Source organism: Centroberyx gerrardi, chromosome 11, assembly GCF_048128805.1.
Source record: "Centroberyx gerrardi isolate f3 chromosome 11, fCenGer3.hap1.cur.20231027, whole genome shotgun sequence".
In the NCBI taxonomy this organism is placed as follows: Eukaryota; Metazoa; Chordata; class Actinopteri; order Beryciformes; family Berycidae; genus Centroberyx; species Centroberyx gerrardi.
The window spans coordinates 16,371,520-16,395,031 of NC_136007.1; the positions used below are offsets into that span (position 1 = coordinate 16,371,520).

General features: G+C 40.7%; 1 protein-coding gene across 1 annotated transcript; it reads right to left on the reverse strand.

The window, feature by feature from the left end:
- Positions 1 to 4,122: 4,122 nt before the first annotated feature.
- LOC139910738 (GDNF family receptor alpha-4-like) lies at positions 4,123 to 21,828 on the reverse strand. Its single transcript, XM_071898133.2, has 8 exons — positions 21,774 to 21,828; positions 12,317 to 12,583; positions 12,124 to 12,216; positions 11,632 to 12,001; positions 9,667 to 9,776; positions 8,966 to 9,100; positions 6,263 to 6,399; positions 4,123 to 4,323 (listed from the first exon to the last, which is right to left on the reverse strand). The coding sequence occupies exons 1-8, from the start codon at positions 21,826 to 21,828 to the stop codon at positions 4,123 to 4,125; spliced, it is 1,368 nt and encodes a 455-aa protein (XP_071754234.2).
- Positions 21,829 to 23,512: the final 1,684 nt, after the last annotated feature.

The following is a 23,512-nucleotide window of genomic DNA, read 5'->3' on the forward strand; positions in this document are numbered from 1 at the left end:
GTAATTCATCTGCCTTACACACAACTTCATACGGCCTTATACCTGAGTCCTTCTGTCTCATTGGATGCTTTGAAATGACTGCATGGCATTTCACTGGGTGAGCCCTACATGTGTCTGTCTGCCTGGAAAGCTTATCCCACTGCCCACAAGACACTTTTCTGGGAAAACTTTGCACCATGCGCTTTGTTTTTATTCAAGATGGTGCTCTGAATAAAGTGATTATCTGATGGCAGCATCATTTTAGCATGCCAGCTTGCGTGTTAAGATTTGTGTTTTAGTTGGTCTGTTAAGTTAATCCTTTTTATGTCCCGCCACCATGGTACATGGCGCAGGACATTATGTCGTCATGGTGGCGTCTGTCTGTCTGTCTGTAGACACATTGTTGTGAACAACATAACTCAACAATACATGATAATAACTTCATACTCACACCACAGGTTCCCCCTCTAGAGTAAATGGTCTGATTAGATTTTGGAGAACCTTGCTGCCTACATTTGCATATCAATGAGAAAAAACTGATTTTCTTGAAACTGTTAACTACTCCTTAATGTTTTAAGATATGGAATTAATATTAATATCAACTACATGTTATGTGAAGACAAGTATGTTGACAGAGAAATATTTGCTTAGTTAATAATGAATTAATTTGCTTAATTAATGGTCTTATTAGCATAACCGTTTAATATGTTATTGTGATTATTGCAGGATATTAGGCGGCTTGAGTGCCTCTTGTTCCAGGCAATTGGTTGAATTTGGACTCAAAATACATAAAGCCCAGAGCCCTGATATATGCACTGTTTTCATAATTAAAGGCTGATGCAAATTTTTGTTACTACCTCTTTTTTTTTTAAGCCACTCTACTGTAGCTTGTTCCTGCCACATTGGTGTCATTTTGGGTGTGTAAGTCCCAAGACCCTGTAATCAGCTCTGCCAATCAGAAGTAATGTAAAAACACAAGAGTCACAAAAGTCCTGTGACATGTTCTACAGCCTGATTTTGAACTATTAGATTATTTAATTGAAACAATTAAATGTAAAACCCTAAATAGGATCAGATTTAAAATACAACTGGGACTGAGAGATTAGCTCACTAATTTGCACTTGAACCAATATTGGATTTGCCAGCCTATGTTGGGTCTACTGTAACATTCCCCATTCAGTGTTCAGAGGTACATCCCCCTCCTGGCCCCCTTGTTGCCCATACAACAAACAGCCATCAATGTCTGAAACAGCTTTACACAAATTTTCTTGGCAAATTTTCCAAGGCAAATTGTTCAGTTGGATATGGCAATTGCCAATGTGACTTTTATTTTGAAATTTTCATTCAAGAAATTGGCACACTGTTCCGTTATGTCACAAAATCACACAATCATTACACATTATAGTCAGAATTATTTGGTATGTGTGTCTTTAAAACAAGGTTAGCATAAAACATATTCCTGTACATGGTCACTCCTTTGATTTTAAAGATACAATCTAAAATTTGTCCATCTAATTTGGGGCATATTCACATATTTTCTTGAAGAGTTTGACTTATGGATGGAGAATAAGCTTTTTGGAACTTCCTTAACTCATCTAAAAATATAGGTCATGTTTGACTCCAGTGTTTACAAACATTACAAACATAAACAAACCTTTTGAAACCTTAAAATACATGTAAAACTCACATTTAGTCATTAAGGCCAGAGCGCACTGGATGCAATAATTGACACGTGTCATTTGATGCTCCTAATCCGATGTTTCTATGGCACACTGCAGGCGGCAGATTTGAATGACCAGCTACACTGATACTGCACTGCGACACTATGATGGGTGATGCTACTATATCATATTTTGTGTTCCTTGACCTGCTCTATGGTCTGTTTCATATATCTGGAGACCAGCTAGCAGACCAGCTAGACTATTTAGTGTTCATATTCTGCCCATACATCTGAACATTGTATGCTACTAACTAGATTACCTGCTTAACGTGCAGTCAATGTCTGAAACATATATTAGGCTACAGGGCGTTGTTATTTATTAATGACCTTTTCCTCATCCATGTCTTGCCTTCCTGTTGCCTACTTCTCAACAAGAACAACATGGTTAAAAACCTGCATGATGTTTTTTTGCTTTAAACTAGGTAATTGTCACTGCAGGTCTAGAAACCTCTCAAAAAAAATTTTGGTCCTATGTTGATTCCTAAAAATCAAACCAAGTTCGGAGTAGTGATGGACAACAACCAGCATTGCGAATACACGCCTCTTACATTTCCAGTGCGTTTCTGCCCTCATGCTGTCCGTCCTTATCAAAAACTCAGACAATAGATTTCAGAGTGAAAAATATGTCTCCAGTTCAATAAATCACTATGTAAACAAGGCCAATGGTTGGGCAACAGTGTTTCAACAGGGAGTGCCATACTGCCTCCTCAAGTGACATTCAAATGTCTAAACTTTACTAAAAACACGCTACCAGCCACAATCCCAGTCAAAATGAGGTTCAGCTGTGGGATGGGGCAAGGATGTATAGGTAGAATAAGTTGTTCCTCCTTTGACATGTAAACCAATGAATTGTTTGTAAGGTTTGTAATTTCCTAATTTGTGAGGTCAATGGAGGGGCGCTTGAGGTGGCACACAAATCCAATTCCTGGGGTTTGGTCACAACAGTTGTCATCACTGTCTTATTCCATCTTGGCTGCTTAATAAACATGTAAGATTAGCAAAGCAAATCATCTAAACATCTTTAATAATAACAAAAAAAAAGATGTTTCACTCATTTCGGCCTGTATGATCAAAGTGAACAAGTGAAAAAAAAAGTTTCCTTTCAGAGTTGCACACTAGCCTCAAATTAGATGAGTTTGTCCCTCTAACCAACTTCACTAATACTTCACTTTACCTACATCCCTTGCAGCTGAGTAATTTCACAAGAAAATGAGCCATAAGAGAAAAAATCATTAACATCAGCAAAAGATATATCAGGCAGAGAGAATGGCTCAATGTGCTGCTCAATGATCAGAGCAGCCAGCAGGCTTTACAGCCTCCCCTGTCCATCCCTATCTCTGCATCTCACTCTCACAACATCTACATGAGGGGGAAGGAGCACTAAAAACACATCTCCTAAGGATAAAAAGCGAGAAGGTCTGACAGCAGTAAATTGGCTATTTCCTCCCCTGAGCCGTACTCCAGACTTTCCCTGCATGCTGAGCCATTTGAATTCTGCTGTTATTGCTTATGTTGCTTTTCTCCGCTCGTCATTTCTACAATGGAATTTGATCTCATTGCTTTTGCCTGTGGTTGAATTCTCAGCCACTCACCATGGCAGGAATAATAACGCCAAGTGATGTGTTAACAAAAGAGGCAGAATAGAGTGACTGTTGTACTCTGGGTTGGGGATGCAAAGTGAAAAGAACCAAATGTTCTCAAACATAATGTGACAACACATTGATTCATCTTTTACTACTTTGAAACTGGTGCTATTCAATAGAAAATTGAGTTTTTTAAAAGTGGCACAAAACAGTTTTAAGGGCAGTGAAATTTCTTATTAGCTTTTTGTGAAGTGGATTATCTTACTCGACCATAATAAGAAAGAGGGAGAGAAACAGCCAAAGGGGGCAACAGAGAAAAGGATGTGACATGAGTCATGAAATAGAAATCAAAAGCCTAATTCAGGCATGGCTGCAGTGGAGATGACTGGTTATGTTTTTTGGGAGCATGTATAGTGAATGTGGCCTTGGGCAGTGTGCTTCTTGTTAAAAGAGGGGATGTAGTTAGAGTGAGGCAGGCCCTACATAGACTATTTACCAGACAGCACTTCTTATTTCACCCATGCACTCATATATCTGCTCAAGTTGTTCAGCTCCTTCACTATGAGAGGACTCGAGCAAAGATATGACAGACAAGACTACTAATATACTGTAACTCTTGAGGAGGCAGTAAGAAGAGAGACAACCATAAAGAAAAGACAGGCGACCTAAAAAAGGTACTGTGGTGAAATGAACAAAGAAAGAAAAAGAAATGAGCCACGGTTAAGCCGGAGCATTTCCATTTCTTCCTTGCAATTGTCCTCTGCGGTTCATTCTGAGCGCTGCGATGGAGGTGGACGTGGTAGCGAGTGTGGAGCGAGAGCGGAGGGTGGGATGAAGGCCTCAGTAGCCCTGACACTGCCAGCAGAGGGGAAGAGCAGGCAACAGCAGTAGTGGCAGCATGGGCGCCGCTCGGCTCGCCGCTCCCCGCTGACTCCCTCTCGCCCTTGATTCCGTATTCGAGTCCTTCTCAGAATATGGCAGGATAACGTTGAATTCCTGGCTCTCCTCCTCCTCCTTCTCCTCTTCCTCACTGTCCTCCATCTGAAATGGAGGGAAGAGTGATTTCTAATTAACAGAAGTGTTGAAGTGTGGAGGTAAGGTCAAAATGTGTACTTACAGTGAAAGTCCACCCTAAAACAGAATTTAAGACATCAAAAAGTCATAAAGTCATATATCTTAAAGCTAGAGCCAAGAAAACACAATAAACTATGAGATATGCATATATTTTCTGTTTCAGAACTATTAGAGCTACCATGACATGAAGCTCATTTGGGTGTAAAACCTCAAAAATATTCACAAGGTAACATTCATGTAATATTAACAGTGTTCACATGACCTCACAAAGTAAGACTCCCATCCATTGTTAATTAAAAGCATCTCTTGATCTCAAATTAGAGTTTTCCTTTTGTCTTCTGAACTCTAGCACTGGAAGAGAGTTGTTCATGGTCATAAATATTCACTTTACTGCCCAAGATCACAAGAATAACATGAATGAGAATGCAGGTTTGGTGTAGATACATGATGTAAATAGTGATAACAAGACACACATATGTATTACCTTTAAATCTCTACATCATTGCAAAGTGATTTGTGGCACTAACCATCAGCATTATGTTCTATAGCTCCCCTTCATCACTTTTCCTTTGACATCTCTCCCCAATTATGGTGTGTGAGACCAAACCAGGCAATCCAAGAGGCTTACTACTGTGTGCTATATATATCATTAAGAGATGGTAAGGTCAACATCAGTGTAGCAACAGGGTGCCTTACATTCATTCCTTACATCCATTCACACACTGAGGTTGATTTGGAGGCAGACAGAAAGGCAACCCTGCACACAAGACCCCTGCACACTGTGATGTAAAAAGGACTGTTTGATGGATGATCCCAGCCCACTGAAGAAGACATCAAAAGGAAATAGAAGGCACTCGGAGAGCGCAAACCTGAGCCAACGCTGAACAATTCTCCACTTGCTGTTACACCCAAAGACATCATTCCTATCACTTAAATTTTAACTGCAAACATACCCTTAGGATTTAGAATCAAGTCTTTATCTCCATTAGTTTCATAGTTATGGCTAAAAAATGATAGGCATTTAATGGCATAAATCCCAGATCCGGAGCACCAACAAAATCTAATCAGTTGTTCCTTAGCCCAAGGCCTGTCTGTCCACCGAATTTCATGGAAATGCATTTCCAAGTTTTTCAGATATCCTGCTGACAAACTAACAACTATCAAAAACATAAGCTCCTTGGCGGAGGTGAAGATAGTTCCAGTATCCATCAAAACGACATGACAGCACCTGTTGTTTCTCCTACCTGTTACTGTTGATGCATAACAATCTATTGGCTGTGTTTTCAAATATTTCACAGGCAGCGGAGTCTTGCCTCAAGACAAGGTCAAGGAACACAGTCAGATTTGTTTTCAAATCAAATTGAAACATAATGGGAACTATTGGTTAGGGGCGACGGGGGTAAAGGCTTCTTTTTACGGTAGCAGAATGCGTCATCTTATTTCCCAGTGACGTACAGTAATGAGGAAATCCAAATGTAGCATCTTTAAATAAATTTGAAAGTGATTTCTGGATATTAAATGCGCAGGAAGCCGCTTACCGGTGGGAGGGTTTGGGCTTCTGTAAAGGATTGCAGGATTGGATAGGAGAAGAGGAGATATGGAATGAGGAGGATTAGAATGGTGAGAAAATGGAGAATATGGGGCAGATGGGTGTGCATAAATGAATATTAACACAAGAGGGTTGATTCTAATGCTGCAAACACCTACGGCTAATCCTCACCCACAATGAGAGGTAGGGGTAGAGGAGGGAGGGAGGGAGAGAGTGAGGTGTGAGAGAAAGGCCGGGGTTATATAGGGAGATGCTGGGCCCTATTCACTGCCACAGTAATAATACAGTATACAGGCTGTGTGTGTGTGTGTGTGTGTGTGTGTGTGGTGAGACGATGAGGAGGTGGAGAGTGCTTACACTGTTGAAGTCGGGCAGAGTGTTAACGCTGACGTGGACCCTCTCCTGGTAGACGCGCGGGGAGGGCTGCGAGGCTGGCATGGGTGTGTTCTCCACAGGAGGAGGTGCGCCGCTTCCCATGGAGCTGATGGCATTGCCTGAAACAAATCAGCAGGAACCGTCATCATTAAGTTCACATCATTATTCGTCCTTGCAGCACCATCAAAAATCATCAGTTTTATAACCACAGCTAGAGTTAGCAACACTGTACCACTGTGCATGATGATGTAAAATACATTCTGTGGCTGACAGGAGTATGTTGACAATGAGCATACTGCTGCTTAGACAGATACTCTGGTTAGCGAGGGTGGGAGAAGCTAATTTGTTGCACATTTTATTACGATTACGAGTGTTTATTTTTTAACTAAGTAATTTTATTTCTACTGGCGTATGTTTGGACTGGAGTATTTTACTCCATCACATTTTAAATCACACCCATTACAGAGATCAAATTTTCTACGTAAGCATTGCATCAGAAACGTAAAATCAAATGTAAATTGCATCTGCACAAAAATGTGTAACATGAAGTAGGCTACGCAGATTTATCCATGATATTAGCTTGTACAGTATCAGGTTTGTGTTTGCCTGGTTGTTGCTTGTTTGCCAGCCTTGCTACTTAGTCAGATAGCTAATAGCCAAAGAAGCATCAATGTAGTGTTTTCAGTTTGTTCATGTACAAGCATGCCAATTATGCACTGTATGTTTCACCTGGCCTCTTTGTTATTCTGTCTTCACCCTGCCTCACTACACAGTCGCAATTAATTTTGCCCACGGCAACATTTTTTGGGTGAATGATGGAAAGATAGGGGAAAAGTGAATGGGTAAGTAAAAATGGAATGCAGTTAGAGAGCTGAGTCATTTTACGCCTCCATGTTCACATTAGACTGACAGGGGGCGGGAAATTATGTCATGCTTGACTGGTCAATTGTGTTGATTCACACTTTATTTTGTTTATGTGTTTCTTGTTTTTTTTTTTTTTTTTTTTTCTCAGTTAAAAGAACCTAGTTTGGTCTCTGACCCTTAACTTATTTTGCATTGCATGGTAAAGATCATTATGTAACAATGTCTGTTTTAAAAGTAACTCAACTTTTACTATGAATACATTTTAACTGAGCTACTTTTTAGCTCTTATTTTTTCTATACACCAGTAATTTTACTTCTACTTAAGTATACTTTCAGCAAAGTATTGAGTAGGATATTTTGATTCCATGGCTTGGTTTGGAAACCATTCAACAACATGCTATGCTTGTCAGATTTTGAGGATGGATTGATTAACTCCACAGAACTGGCAACCCACACTCACATTTGGCAGCCAGCCAGAAACAAGGGGAATTGTCCCTTGCCATTCATTTATTTATTTGAAATCTTTGTGGTTCAATTAATCACCCTCTCTATCAATTATGGCCTACTTCATTTGAATGTCATATTAATGAAGAGTCTAAAATGCTCAGTTAGAGCATCATTTCACAATCAATTCAGTTCTATTTAAATATTCATCTCAGCGTTTGTTAGCAGAAAGGTAATGTTACCTCTGTCATTATTTTGACAGATATGTTGCTTAGCATCACAATGAGCAGTGTGTCTCATGATTGGACATATTGTAACACTCGCATATTAATGAATAGAATTCTGAGAATAATCAAATGTTGAGGATGCTTGTACTCAAGACTTCGGGGAACAAATTTTTAACTGATAAGATGAAGCATTGCAATTATGCATTGACGTATACATATCTAGATGAGTATAAATGGCCAAAAATGTTCCAAATTCATGCACTGATTCTTGTGAATAGCTTTATTATTATAATTTAAAAGGTTCTACATGTAGCTTTTTTTTTTTTTACATCAACACGTCATTATCAAATTTATTGTGAAACCTTGGTATAATTATCATGCACAAATAAGACTATGGTCGAGACGAATGACAGCCTCTATCTGTCATCAGTGCTATTGTTAGTGCTAGTGTTTCTCAACTAAGACATTTCTCATAAACCCTGTTGCTTCCTGTCACAAAGGATCTGTCCTTCTTCAGCCAAACGGCTTCTCTTTCACTTTACTGTAGAGGACACACATGCTGGAAGTGATTTTTCTGTAGGCCTCTCACTCGATCCACCATCTGCCATTACAAGAAACTCTGAAAGCTTTTTGTTTGTGCTGGAAGAACAGTGGCGCTCCTACTGTTTTGTGCTGTAAAGCAATCCAGCAGATTTACAGCGAAATCCGACCCGGTGGCACACAATGTAAAATGCAGTGTATTGGTCAGGTGAGGCTGCCAATCTGCTCAGCGATGATCTTAATCATTTTAATCTCAAAATGTATGTGGTAATGATTTGTCGATGTTAAAAGTTACATGTAGCACCTTTAAGCAGTGCTGAGGGTCTTAGTGCTATCGGAAGATCACCTTTAACAATAGAGATTATAATTATTATACATTATTAAAGAGACATTTTTTGAGATTATCTACTCTCATAGACCTCATAAACATTCAGAAATAGCAACATGCAACTCATTGAACCAGAAGTAATCCACAAATTAGAGGTCAGGAACTGAATATTTTCAGCAATGAGTAACTTATTGTGACTTGTCATGGACAGGCTATCAGTACTCAGCCCAGAATAAACAGTCTATTTTTTGCAGTAACCCACACAACACTGGCTGTACTCACGCAGACAGATATTGTGGCTAAACATGTGCAGGATGCGCTGACAGCCCTGCCACTCGTTCCCACTGCCTTCACAGGTGCACCACTGGGCCACCTCCATGCTGCTGTTGCTCACATAGTTGGGAGTCATGATGGTGCCTGGTTTGGAAAGAAAGCACAAAGAACCCATAGTGATATTACAGCTGCACTTTATATATTAGTTGAGAACTTTTGAAGCCGTTTTTCCCTTTGGCAGAACATTTTCATTTTTCAGCACACACACTTCCATAGAAGGTCAACCTACAATATTAGCTGCTGTGGGGATCCAAGGTCACCATTCAGTTTTTTCCCCAGCTCTTGATATTGATTGCAAATGCACAAAATTACTTTTTGAAAAATATAGTCTAGGATACCGAATTAAATCGTATTACCTGGATCTGTTGGCAGACTGGTTGGAAATACAATTTTTTAAAAATTGTTTTTAAAAGTGGTGCCGAGTACAGATCTCCAGAGCAGCAAATTTCACCAGTGGTCCATTTATGAACGCCTGCAGAGAATATCTGCACTAAAAAATGAAAATTGTATGAGCCAAAAATCACTTTAAGGCAACTACTGATGATTACCAATAACTTGTCCTTGGAGTAACTCTGTCCATTATTTTTTAACTTGAGCTATTCCCTCTTTCACCCTCTTCTACTCCTTTAACTTCTTTCTCTCCAACTCACCTATGAGTCCAGCATAGGCCTTTAGGCACATGGCTCTGCTCTCTCGCATACAGCCAGAGGCAGACAGAGGGGAGGGCTGGCAGTTGTGCTGGAAATCAGCAAACCGAGATCTGACACACACATGTGCACACACACACACACACGCACACACACACACACAGAGACAGGGAGTGAGAGAGAAACATAGAGAGGAGAAAAAAACAGTTTTTCATGTGTCAACAGTGGGTAGAGAGTGTGCATTTTATAGTGTTTTGACAATTTCATTTTGGTATTCAGGATCTAGCAAAAAAAACAAAAACAAACTTGAACATGAGAGTAAACAAGAAAACAGAGAGAGATAGCTGTGCACTTACATTAAAATCATATTTCTCTTTAGTAAACAATTTCATTTTCTAGCCCATATGCCTCTAAACAGCTTATAAATAGTCAACCACCAACGTTGGCCACCCTGGGGACCCATAGTCACCACCACTCACAAACCTAATCTAAAAATCAGTCTTCTATCACATGTACAAACACCACATAGCAGGACCCAGATAATATTATTTCATTTTATGCCCATGCTCATAGTTTTCACAAAGCAATTTTACTTGTTTGCCATTATTGGTATTGAGAGCTGAGAATAATAGCCTCAGTGTCGGTGGTGGCAGTGGATCCCCAGGGCCGCTAATCTCAGAGGCTGAACTCCCACGGAGGTGTGTGCGCTAAAATGTGAAAATGTTCGACCAAAGTCAAATACCGCTTGCATGTTGGATAGGAATATTTCACACATATTACACTCTCCATAACGTGCCACAATGTAATTGCAGTCACATCAAATATTTCTTCCAAACATGAAGAGCACTTGGGAAGCTGCAATGGGTCTGCAACACAACTGCATTCATAATTTACTTCCAGCGGACTGTGGAATAAAAACAATTTTATACCCAAGGTTGCACTGAGTATTCTTATTTACATATTCAGGTGAGGCTAAATAATGATTTTGATATGCTTCTCTTCCCACGATTCAGTAGAGGTAGTTCTTCCCCTTGGGAATTACAAGCTATAGATTTTAAATAGTAAAATGTTTAGATGCCTGAAGTTCAAATTTGAAACATTCATGTGCACACAATCTAAAACATCTTGTTATTTGTTACTTTAATTGCAAAATATGGATTCCAACAGTTTTGGGAAAATCAATAACTGGATGGGGGATTGGATATTTCATCCTTGGTCAAAATCTACAAAATGACATATCTTGCACTAAAATTCAAGATAAAATAAGGAAGTAATGGCTTGATGAGTGTTGATATGCTTTTTCCACACCCTCTCCATGGAAACCTCTGGTCGCCATCCATGTGGAACAGAGGAACCTCTAAAACATGTCAGCTGTTGTCAGTGCTATTCCTTTTAATCTGTTATTTACACAGCAGTGGGGATTTTGCATGGCCTTCTCAGCTTCAAATGACAAGCACTGCCTGAGCGATTAATTTCCCATTATCAAGAAACTATGTAACCATTACAAACAAACTAGATGTAAATACAGTATACAGTATAGGAACAATATGCAGACAAAATGATGGCAACTAAGCGCAGACCAAAGTTCGCCTCGCAGAAAACAGCATAATCATATCCATGAGGAGGGAGTAAAGTGTTAAAACAGAAATGAGCTCCTTCACTTCATATTTTGTACAGAGACTCAATTTTTTGTCACTCTAACAACCATGGGATGCCAGATTTTATTGGGTTAATGTTGCCAATTCTGTCGAGGGATTATTTTTGGTTCTTTGTACTATTTGTGGTACATCTTCTGGTACTTTGTGGTTCCATGTGGTACTGTGCCATGTGTTCTATAGGTTAGAAACTTTGTAATACACACTGACTTTGTGGCTCTTTGTGGTTCTATGTTGTTCTAGGCTCTGTGACCCTAATTAGGACAGTTCTCCATGATGGACTGTATGTTATCAACCCAGGCGACCTGCTCACCTACACAGCTCATCCCTGGAGCAGTAGATCTGCAGGCTGAGGCAGTTGGGCTTGCCCACTCTCTCCTCTCCTCTGATGTTCTCCTCGTAGGAGCATGACGGGACGATGGTCTTCCTGCGGCGCTCCCCGCACAGCGTGTCAGAGCAGGGGCAGAAGAGCAGGGCGAAGCTGTACTCCTCTGGCACGCGCTCCAAGAAGCGCCGCAGCGCTCTGTGGCATTTCTGCCGGTTACAGCTGTCGTCAGAGACCGTTGCTCGCTTGGTGCAGGCCACGACATATTCTGACCGCAGAGAGCCGCACTTCTCATACAGGCCGCAGTCCTGCGCTGCCTTTAGACACTGGTTTTGGCCGTCCACGGAAAGAGAGGAAGCTGAAGAAGAAGAAAATGGAGTAATGTGTATCAGGTATGTATGACATACAGTAATCTTGATAGCAAACAGTCAAATGTTAACACTGTAATTATTACCAGATGTTTTGTAATGGGAGTAGTACCTGCCATGATGGAGGCCATGCGTGACATCTCAATGTTTCTCACTAAATTCAACTCCAGCTCTTCATATGGAGACACTTCATACTCATCATATGCTAAAATAACAGACATAGAGTGAAGAGTGTTATCATACATATTATGCAGTTAAGAATGCAAAACACACACACACACACACACACACACACTCAATCCCACCTGCGAATCTGACAGTCCAGTAGACCCTGAGGCAGTGCTCCTCCCTGCGAGAGCCACGCTGGCATTTGCAAACCTGAAGGGGGCGGTACTGCTGCAAAGAATTCTGGGCCTCCAGGCACTCCCACCGGGTGTCCGGGCCGAGGGGCGACACCGCCTCCTCAGCGGCGCAGTACTCCAGCAGCCTGTAGAGCACCATGCAGGCCTGCTCCTGCACACAGCCCTGCTCTGCCACCAGACAGTCTAAGGATGCAGACGCTAGCACACCACCTGGATGACGGGAGGACGATGGAGAGCACCAACATTACCATCAGTGATATAGTGGCTGGTTTAGTATGCTGCTATATTGTGCCCAGCAGTTGGGTATACTGTGATCCTAATTATATAATTAAGTAATAATTAAGCTAATTAAGCTCCAATTAGGCCCACAGAGCGAGGTGAGTGCACTCTGTAGACCTGCAGATTCCCCTCCACTGCACTATGGGTTACTATCACATCCAGCTAGGAAGGTGAAATAAAAGGCAGAATACAACCGCAGCCCCTGTTAAAAAACTGTAAACTCATTGTTATCTACATTCATTGTTATCTACATTCAGCTATATGAAGCAGAATCTTCTTCAGTATCACTGAAACAGAGAGAGTTACATATCCACACCGAGAGCACCCTGTCCACAAACCATGGTGCTCATTTGACCCAAAGTATGATGTATCCATTTTCACAAAACTGTTACCATATGAAGTTTTAAAAATATTAATTGTACAAAAATATTGCTTGACCTGCTATTATTGGGGGCAAAGCCTTTCCCTACAAGATCCCGTCTATTTTGCACAAACTTTCCGCCAATGTCAGATTCAGAAACTGCCTCTAATTCCAGATTCTAGACCCATTTATTTAGCACAGCTCAAAGTGTATCTTAATTCCAACCAAACCAATCAATATTTTTACATACTTATATCCTTCCAGCTTGAGTCTAAGGTGAAGAAATTCAAATATCTGTCCACTATGAGGACATTTCCCCCCTTTAGTTCACTCAGACAAAGGGGCTGAGGCAGACTTCTCTCCTAGCACATGTAGCAACACATCTTGCACCCACAAACCATGGCACAAAAACAAATATGGCTGTTTATTGTAGAATTACAACAACCATGGCCAGTCATCTATCTAAAAAGGATTCATCTCATTAAGTTATACAACGGACGTTCAATACAAATGTGTCACATATCACCAATCAAAAAGAACTATTTTCCTACACAACTAGTAAATTATTAAACTGAAAAACAGTTGGTCCATAGTAATTAAGTATTAAGAATATTGAGATTGGCAATGTTCACTCTAAACTGAGTGGAAGTGGCAACCTACAAAACATTATTTCATAATATTGATTGTTGCTGTTGGAAGGTCAGAGACACAGCCGGAGGGAGAGGTAAAATGAAGCATTTTGATGAAGCATTTCAGGAAATGAATTTGATCAAATGTGACACATAATTGTCCCTACAAATTACAGCTCATACACAATGAATTCAGGTTGAGAGAAAAGCAGCTTGGGTAGGCAACATGCACACACTTTTTCACTTTATCTCATTAAATTGTTACGTCCTGTCAGTTTTTAACCTCAGGAAAGTAATAGGCTGACAAACGGCTTTAAAAATGTGTGTAGTGTAGCTGGAATTATAAGGAGAAAATGTTCCTGTTTGAGCTTAATGCACATCTGTTAACACAGATCTGAACCCATTTTGTCTTCACATGTATTTATGTTCCCATTCATTAGCATATACATCACACAGGCTCATACACATACAAACAAGCAAACAAACAGACACACGCAGCATTGTGTTTAAATGGTCACATACTTCAATTAATCTCAAGCTGCCTGGGAACACAAAGCGCAGATGAAATCACATTCGGGTGCTGCATGTTTGCAATCGGAGGCGCCACATGAGGTCCACATCTCACTTTGGCATGAGACACATCGTAAACAGAGGATACGCTTCATCGCCGCTGCAGGAAAACTGCCAAGGCTATTGCACTGACTCCATGGGAAGAAGTGAAAAAAAAAAATACAACAACATACACTACTGAGACACGGGGCAATGATGCGTATACATGGTCACAGCCTCCAAAGCATGCAAGGGTAATGAAGACATTAATGACAATAATCACACATAATTTGTGTGGATGACAGGACAACAGGAGCGGATGATGGCTCGCTCCAGTGGATCACCGTATAAATTGGATATAATCCTGGAGAGCATAGACATCCAGTAAATTCATTTGTAATTCTAACTATAGCAAAATCTATCTATCTACCTATCTATCTATCTATCTATCTATCTATCTATCTATCTATCTATCTATTGTCAGACTTAGATAATGATAAAGTATTATCACAGAAGAGTGAAACCTCCCATGTTGAGGTTGTGCAGTGTAAACAGGCTTCATGTAATCTCCCTTTTGGGCAGTGAACAGTTTGTTCATTATCCTCTACTCCACAGTGTACGTTCCCCCAGGCTTACCATGACAAAGAGGGAGACTATGAGCAATTCTAGTTTCAGAGAGCCTCTTTCTTTGCACACACACACACACAAAAAAAACCACAGACACATACAGATGATCACAACCAATATAAGGTACGGAGCATCTGACAGGTCATAACTATGGTAATAACTTGAACATTCTTTATTGATGATGAAGAGGCTCCATACCCACGCTGGATTGTTCGAGTTACGACAAGGGAATGGTCCGTCTGAGAGTGTGGTGTGTGTTTAGAGAAAAATGAGGAAGAAAATTCAAGCAAAGACCTTAGGAAAGAGGACAAGAGATTAATTATACTGAGATATGTGAGCCATAATACACTCTATTGATTTCTCGCTGGGTTGATTAATAGAATTTGTGAGGCAAAGCTGATGAAGGTTAACGCCATAAACGGCAACCACACACCACATATCAACATTCACAGTGAGTGAATCGGTTAGGCACATTAGTCTTCTTTCCTTTCAAATGCTCGTTGGTCGGGACGGGGAGCAGAGCCTCCAGATTGTTGGGCAGTAATTTGATTTGAGAGGAGACCATGGAGAGTGTGGTTGTAGTGTGTGTTTTTGGAGAGCGACAGAAGGGATTCGCAGGCTTGAGGAAGCGAGGGCAGCCAGGAGTGAGCAAAAGCAACACTGGATAGTAGAAAAGGCCTCTACCACCCAACATGGATGACTGCTGCTGAAGATTTTGCTGCCTAAATGTCTGTTTCCTTTTTGTTTTGATGACTCAAACTCCTGGACAGAGGTGAGTCAGAATAGGCCAATGCATGGGGAGTCTTTATAAATTTAGATTCAGTCAAAACCAACAGTTCCAAGCTACACAAAAATGTCAAAGGCACTCATTCCAAAAAATTAAAATGCCTTTACTTCACATGGCATGGTTTTGACTGCATCTTAATGTACATTTACAAAGATTTCCCATGCACTAGCCTTGTCTGACTCAGCTGTTCTACATCCAAAGAGCACCTGTCCATCCCACACTCAGGACCCAGCGCAGTTCTTCCCCTCTGTTTATGGCTACTGCAGAGGTGTTTCCTCTGAAAACAGCTGCAGCTGGTTGCTCAATGTTGAGTAAGGCCTGAGTGGGCCCTTGATCTCGTCATTTCCTCTGTTCCGTTTGTTTACCACAACCATTAAACACATATTTCCTTTGTTAGAGAGAGAAGTTTTGGAGGGATCGCCCTAGGCAGCCTCAGTTGAGTAGCTCTTGTAATAGCAACAGGATAAGATGAAAACATGTTTTCTACTAGTAAAATGAATTATAAAGAAAATAAAGGATAATCTGAAGAGTGGGTGCTCCGTGCCATAATTCAACCTCTGATTTAATTAATAAGTGGCATGTCACTGGTTAGTATGACATTTTCATCAAATGTGATGAGTTTTGTGGGTTTACAAGGTGTTTAAGCTACATTTTCAGATACAGGAAACCTAAGGCAGTCATGACTCAGTACAAAAGGACTACCAAATATCTCAGCAATGGAACAATACACCAGATGTATTAATTCCTGTCAAAGTAAGAATGAGTTTGGATCCCCTTGCCATAAGCATTGTTATTGCACGTGGATTTTTCTTCATTTCTCTGGGTGCTGTTGTGACCCCTGTGCTCTTCTTCCTCTCTCAGATAATATTACTCACAAGCCATGAAGCAAAAAAAAAAATCTTGTTTTATCCAGATAGCTACACTGATCCTCTTGATAATTTAACTGTTTCACCCGCTCTCTCATCATCAATATCTCATAAACTCTTCACTGCTTCAGCGCAGGACCCTCTCTTTTCTGCTCTCATCTTCGCAGCTGCTTCCTCCTCAACCCCTCTACGATACTGTACCTGCCGTATTTCATTATTCCCTTCAAGATGTAAACTCTCTTTTCCCCAAAAAATCAACCAACAACTCTCCACACTGCATGCATCCTTTCCACATCTTTCCACAAGTAGGTCCTATGCCTTTCTAAACAAGATCACAACATGCCCACACTGTGGAGAAAGCACATACAGCCTCACTCAGTAACTAGGACAATCCAAATGCATCCTCTCTGGAAACTTCTCATCAAAGAACAACACCAACTCAATTTCTTGCCTCTCTCCCTAACTAGCAATACCCTACATTCACAAAAAACGGCAACTTCTTTTAATCTTTCAACATTGGCCGAGATAGGTGCCCCGCTAATTACCATTTCCACAAAGCTGTAGGTGTAAAAAAGTTTTTCAGGCTCTGATTCACCAAAACTGTGTTGCGTGGGCAAATTACATGTTTGTTTTGTTTTATGCAAACTCATACTGAGTCTTATTCGCTATGGGGGCGATTCAGACCTTGACTTAATTGCAGCACAGTTATGCTTAAGTCAATTTTTACATCAATTACCGATTCCAACCCTGGAGTTGCATGCAGGGATATACTGTACAGCCTCCTGCAAGATGCACACTTGAGGTAAATCAGTAAATCAAGGCGTGTCCACCCTCATATTATCGTATGCGGATTGTGTCTTTGACTTAAGTCCATTTGTACACTTTTTTCCTTATGGACCTGAAAAACTGTAATATGACTAGCGCTCCCATCAGTTTCCTGAAATCTGCATACTAATAAATGCCAAAGACGTCAAATAGGATTTGAACTGTTGAGTCACAAAAGCTTGAAGGAAATGAATTAAACTGCGCAGAGCTGTTGATTGGTCTATGAATAATTGGAATGGTATTTAAAGCAATTTGACGACTCTCAGCAAACAAGATGAGTCCTGCCATTTATGTGCTTGAGTTTTTGAGGGATCATCAAAGGAGATGGCACTACCAGGGAGTATGGAGGATGCCAAGAAATCATTTAAATGTTCTGAGTTTAACAGATGCCCAGTGCATCCAGCGTTTGCACATGGATAGTGAGCCAGATCACACAGCCAACATCCCTCCTGTTACTCCAGGTAACCTGCAGCCTTGCGTCAGGTGCTGCGTCAGCCAGGCAAGGTGTCCGCAGATGCTGAGGGAATATTTCAGGCCTGTCTCCTGCTGCCTGGTGCAGTGTTTAATGGCAATGAACCAAAGAATATCTTGGCCACTGACACACAAAGACGCCCGATCAAGGACAGATCCCATCATGCTGTGAGTTTTCCAAACATCACTGGTGCCATCAACTGTACGCATGTGACCATCAGGGTGCAGAGCACACAAGAACAAACTTACAGAGATAAGAAATGACAACATTCAATGAACATTCAATTGGTATGTGATGCAGATGTGACCATAACAACTGTTTCTGTCAATTTTCAATGCAATGAGCCATGCATTTGCAGACTGGCTTGTCAGTGAGTTGAGTAGAAAGCAGTTGTCATTAAGAAACTGTTGTTTTTTTTTATATGGAGATTACTTCAGTCATTTCTTATAGGCAAAAATGTGGTATATCCTAAATAATTTAATATTTTAAAAAGTATATTTTATCATCTAATTAATGTCCCATGGGCATGTTGTCAATTCAATCTTTGTTCCCTCTCGTCCTAAACAAAACTGAACTACAGGCACACAGTATTTAAAGACACTGCCTCAGCAGAAAGAGATGAAAAAGAGAAAGGTCCATGGCCCAATGGGAAAGACAAAGAAGCTGAGGTTTTGAATAAAACAGAGCGCAGGCGAAGGCACACCCAAAATCCTCAGTGTGTATTTCAAATAGTTCAAGTCTGAATAGGAACAGCTCAAGCGTGTAGATCTCAATCCGTGTAAGACCCGTGTAACTTTACACAGTCTGAATTACACCCTGAGAAATTTATGACAATCGTGTTGCGTGGCGCGAGCAAGCCCCCCAAAATGAAGCACCCAAAGAGCCCCGCCCGACCACCAGTTGCAAGTCTGCCCTCTGCACTGGGACTTTAGGACTAATCCACAAAGGCCCGGCAGCGGAGGTTCAAGGTCAGGTCTAATGCCATCCAACAATAGACAGGTTTCCATTGATTTATCTGGCAAAGGTACGCCCACATTCATAGTGATGTCATACATTATTTGTGTGACAAACACTTCCCAAGATGTCTATATTAAACGGTCATTAAGTGGATAAAAACAGACACCTAAAAATAATGCAGTACACACTTAATGGAGAATTAAAATGGAAACAATGTGGTTCAGCTGTGTTCATTCTAGAATAATTGATGAATAAGTGACTATATTTCAGTGACGTGTAGATGAGCGGAGGTAAAATCAGTGCTGAGAACGCATATAGAGGGCAACAAGATATTTTTATATGTTAATTATATATGTTTATAAAATGTGTTTTATTTATAAAAAGATAGAGTTTGCTGATTGTATTTCCTTAGGCAGGTTGTTGCAAAGTACAAAGCCCGGATCCCAAATCCTCAGTCACTTTTATCTTTACCCTAAACTCTGGAACAGTCAGAGTATTTGTCTGTAGATGTAAGACTACGCTTTTGTTCACAGGAAAAATCTGTAACGTAAGACGGAGCCAAGACATTTAAAGCTTTATAAGAGACAGACAGGTGCAATCCTCCTGTTTTAACTTGGAAGCTGCCATGAGATTCAGCCTTGGGAAGGAACATTAGGCTAAAAAGAAACATTAAAAATGATAAACTTTTAACCCTGACCTCCATGAAGTGTTACTGATGACAGACATAGTGGGGAGGCTGGTGTTTACCTCTGAAGTTCCCACTGCTGAGGTTTAGGCCATAAAGTGCACAAGGTCAGCAGGAGTATTACATTTCAAAAATAACATCATACAGTAACATAAGGGTAGACATGGAATAGAGTGTAGAGGGGCTATTTCCAGACAAGAGTTAGGCCTGGACAGAGAGCCTCCATTAGGTCGATACTTTTAGTCTGTGATTAGGCTAAATCTGGACCTGGAAAATCAACAGTTAGAAACATGGCAGCTCTATGAAAGATTCCTGACATTAGTCCAGAACCAGGATAAATCATGTTTGTTCAGGTAATTCTGTATAGGATTCTATTTTCCACCTCAACTAGATTTTTGTCAATGAAATTCATCTTGAAACATTTAAATCCAATCATTTCTTTTACGATCAGGTATAGTGGCAGAATTGACCACTGACACTATCTTTCCTTCTTTCTAATTTGCTAGATAGGAGTAACTAATTTGGTAATGACTTAGACCTATGAAACAGTATTTGCAAATACATCGCTTTCTCCTGCCCATGTGCCAGATGGGCGGGGTTTGTCACATAGGATGCTATAGTATAGAGTGCCTGAAGGTTTTGACATTCACAGGAAAGTATTGATCATTTTACAATACTACTCTCTACTGGACAACCTTACCTGACATTATCTGGATTTGCCTGAATGCAGTGAACCCCACCCATCTGGCACTACAAGCACGCTGAAATACATGCTATCAATTATTTGCAAATATTGTTTGGCCCAAGGCTGCGTGACCAGCACAGTCCAGGGAACTCATACAATAGTTGTATTTTACGTGAAGACTAGTTCATATTGTCTGTGTGAAAAATGGATCCATAATGTCACACGACCTGACCCAGGGAAAAATACCATGAAGACAATGTATAACCACATTAAAATAATGAAAAATAATATCTGCTCCTTCTTGAGCTCCTTCTCCAACACTGACGTCCTCATTTCAATATCTACTACCACAGATCACCACGCTTTATGCTCTGCTGGGAGATTACAGTGATTCAGTCACAGTCACATAGACCTTAATGACTGATTACGACTCATTTTACAGGAATAGCACTTTAGCTGCATGGTAGCAATGAACCAGGCTCCACTGCCTGACAACCAGGAGTAGAGGATACAATGGATAAAAAAAGACAATGTAGGCAGCATTCCAAATTCACTTGACCTTGACAAATATCACTGTTTTAAGGGTAGCATAAAGCACTTTTTTCAGTTAATGTCAATTTGATCATCATCAAAGAGATGTTCCAGAAATTATGAAGCAGTGACCTCAGTCTTATCTGAAAGTTCCCACAAATTAGCATTTTTGCTAACATAACTGTATTGGTCACCTTTCTCCTATTAACTTCACATGCAGAATTTGTGTAAAATGTAAATACAGACTTCTAGCATGTCATACCCAAATTGGCTTAATGTGAAGTAGAATATCATTCAATTTAACATTTCTTATTTAATAGCTATTATGGTTATTCCCATGGTCCAGGAGAGCTGTCCAATCAATATTTGGGACATTAATAACTCTGTTGGCACGTGACCAAGTCAGAAATGACAGAACAAGACTTGAACTTATGATGTCATCCAGATGTAAAATCTTAATCTGCTCCTTAGATAATGAAATGGGAGACTGACTTTGTGGACCTGCTGAATCTGGAGGGGTTTTTATACCCCAAAATGTAATATTCCATAATGGTGTCATGCCTCTGAACCAGAAAATGTATGCAAATGCAAAGCAAATCTCAGTCTCAGTCACCCATCATCTTTCCAATTTATACTTTTCTTTTCCCCCACTAATGACCAAATTTTCCTCAGGTTACACGCACCAGTCTATGATTTAGTTATTGGAACAAATTCTGGAGATAATAATGAAAACATTAATTCCCATTGCAGTGGACCTGAAATTACGGCATTGTCAGCAATATAAAGTGAGGACCAGTATCCTTATGGGCATTGGGATGAGGGCATTTGATAAAACTATGAAAATATACTGTAGCTATTCACCAGACAAGTGCAAGAAAAGCCCTGGCATGCTGCATGTTGCTCAGATAAGCTTATATCCAAGGGGCATTTAGCCTTGACTATACTTGAACTGGAGAGAAGTTATTTTCCTATGGGAAATACAAAGTCTGAGCTGCACCATACAGCAGACTTCACAAACAGACCATCAATATCTCATAAACTCACAAACAGATAAATGATCAATTAAAACGCAACTATATTGTGGGATATATCCTCTAGACATAAAACAGAAAAACAACCCGTCATGAATGAGAAAAGCGCTGCTTACCATGAGAGAAGACATTCAGCAGAAGTCCAATGATCATCATCCTGTCCGGTGACATTGAAGAGTTGTGGATTGGGAAACTCGCTGAAGCTCAGTGACCCGCCGCCTGCGACATCCAGCCGCCTCTGTGCTGCTGAGCCCGCGTTGACTGAGAGACTGGATGGGCTAGGGCACAAAGTTGGCGAAACTGAACCGTCTACACAATTGGAGCGATTCAAGTTCTCGCGATTTTTGTCATCGTATCTATTTTTCCCAGTCCTATTGATTTCTGGTGAACGCATTCGGCAAATTTCAATTACTCAGAAAAGCATTTATCCCAAAAGTTTCTTGATAACTGGCAGGTGAATGCCAGTCCGCTTGAATTAGACAATGGGAGCAAGTCTGAGTTGTGTCGCATTTGCACTTGTGTGTGTGTGTGTGTGTGTGTGTGGTAGCGTCGCTGGTCTACAGCTGTCCAGCCAGCCAGAGTTGAGATCAGACTGGAGCGTCTGTGTGGCGCATCTCTGTTAAAGCCGGGATGTGATTGGACCCCGGATAGACAGAAAATACCCATGAGATGCTAGATGTTGCCTGTGGGAGAAGAGTTGGGTTGTTGTAGGCTACACACAGCTAGATGCCTAATGTGCTGACGGACAGCTCATCTCTAGTCTACAGAAAGTGTAGACTTACTGTAATTTAAGTAATGTAAGTGCTGTAATGATACATATTGTATGGTGTGGTTAAATAGATTGCTTTAAAATCCTGTTTGGCTAGGACTGTGGACCTTGGGTAGGCAATTGCGTAGCCCATCAAAGGAACACCAGCATTATAACAAAGAAGGTGTTTTGTAACACAAAAAACATCCCTATCTGCTAACAGAGACGAATTGCCAGTTGGTCTTGAGTTGAAAAGTACAGCAACAAAGACCCTTTTCTGTTTTCATTAGGTCCTATCTAACTGTGCCGTAATTGCTGGTTGCAACTCTTGGTTTCTGTTCCATTGGTGCCTCCTATATCTATAAAACTGTTTCCCTGCCAAGGTGGGATTCAGTGCAGTATAGGATCCCCTCCTCTGTCTTGAGACTTGTCTGCAGTCTGCCTCACTCACTGCCTTTTCCATTCATATCAGTTTACAGCATGGCCGGGACTGTGAAATCTTCCACTTGTTCCACAGCTGGGGGTGGTTGGCCCAGAGGAGGGAGGAGGGGTGGAGGGGGGGTGGGGGGCATGCAGAGAGGAACAGCAAAATGTCACTCATTCATTTCATTTGATCTCTTTTGTTTACCCAAAACGTCTAAGACAGTTTCACCGCTCGCATATCCCATTCAGACATTCAGTCATCATAAAGCCTCATGAGACTGAAGCCCATGAGGTTTTTGTCAACCATTAGGCTCAGTATAGGCTGCCATCCTGTTCATTATTCCTGCCTGCAAATGCAAAGCTAAATTTGCACGATTGATCACACCTCATCCTACCAGGGAAAGCACTCCTCACACACAATGCCAGCAGCTGTGATTTGTTTGTATGTGCCTCTGAAGGGGGAAAAAAAGGAGTCACAATTGCTTCTTGTAGTTTTTTGTGTTTTGTGTTTTTAAAAAAATCAATCATCATCATGTGCAGATCTGGTCTAATTTAAAAAGGTTATTCAATACTGATTTTCCAACTTCAAGGTCATTTGTACTTGTTCACAGCAGTTCTCTGAAGTTACATGATCAGTAATGAAAATATTGCATTCGTGAATTTAAAAAGATTAAATAAACCCAT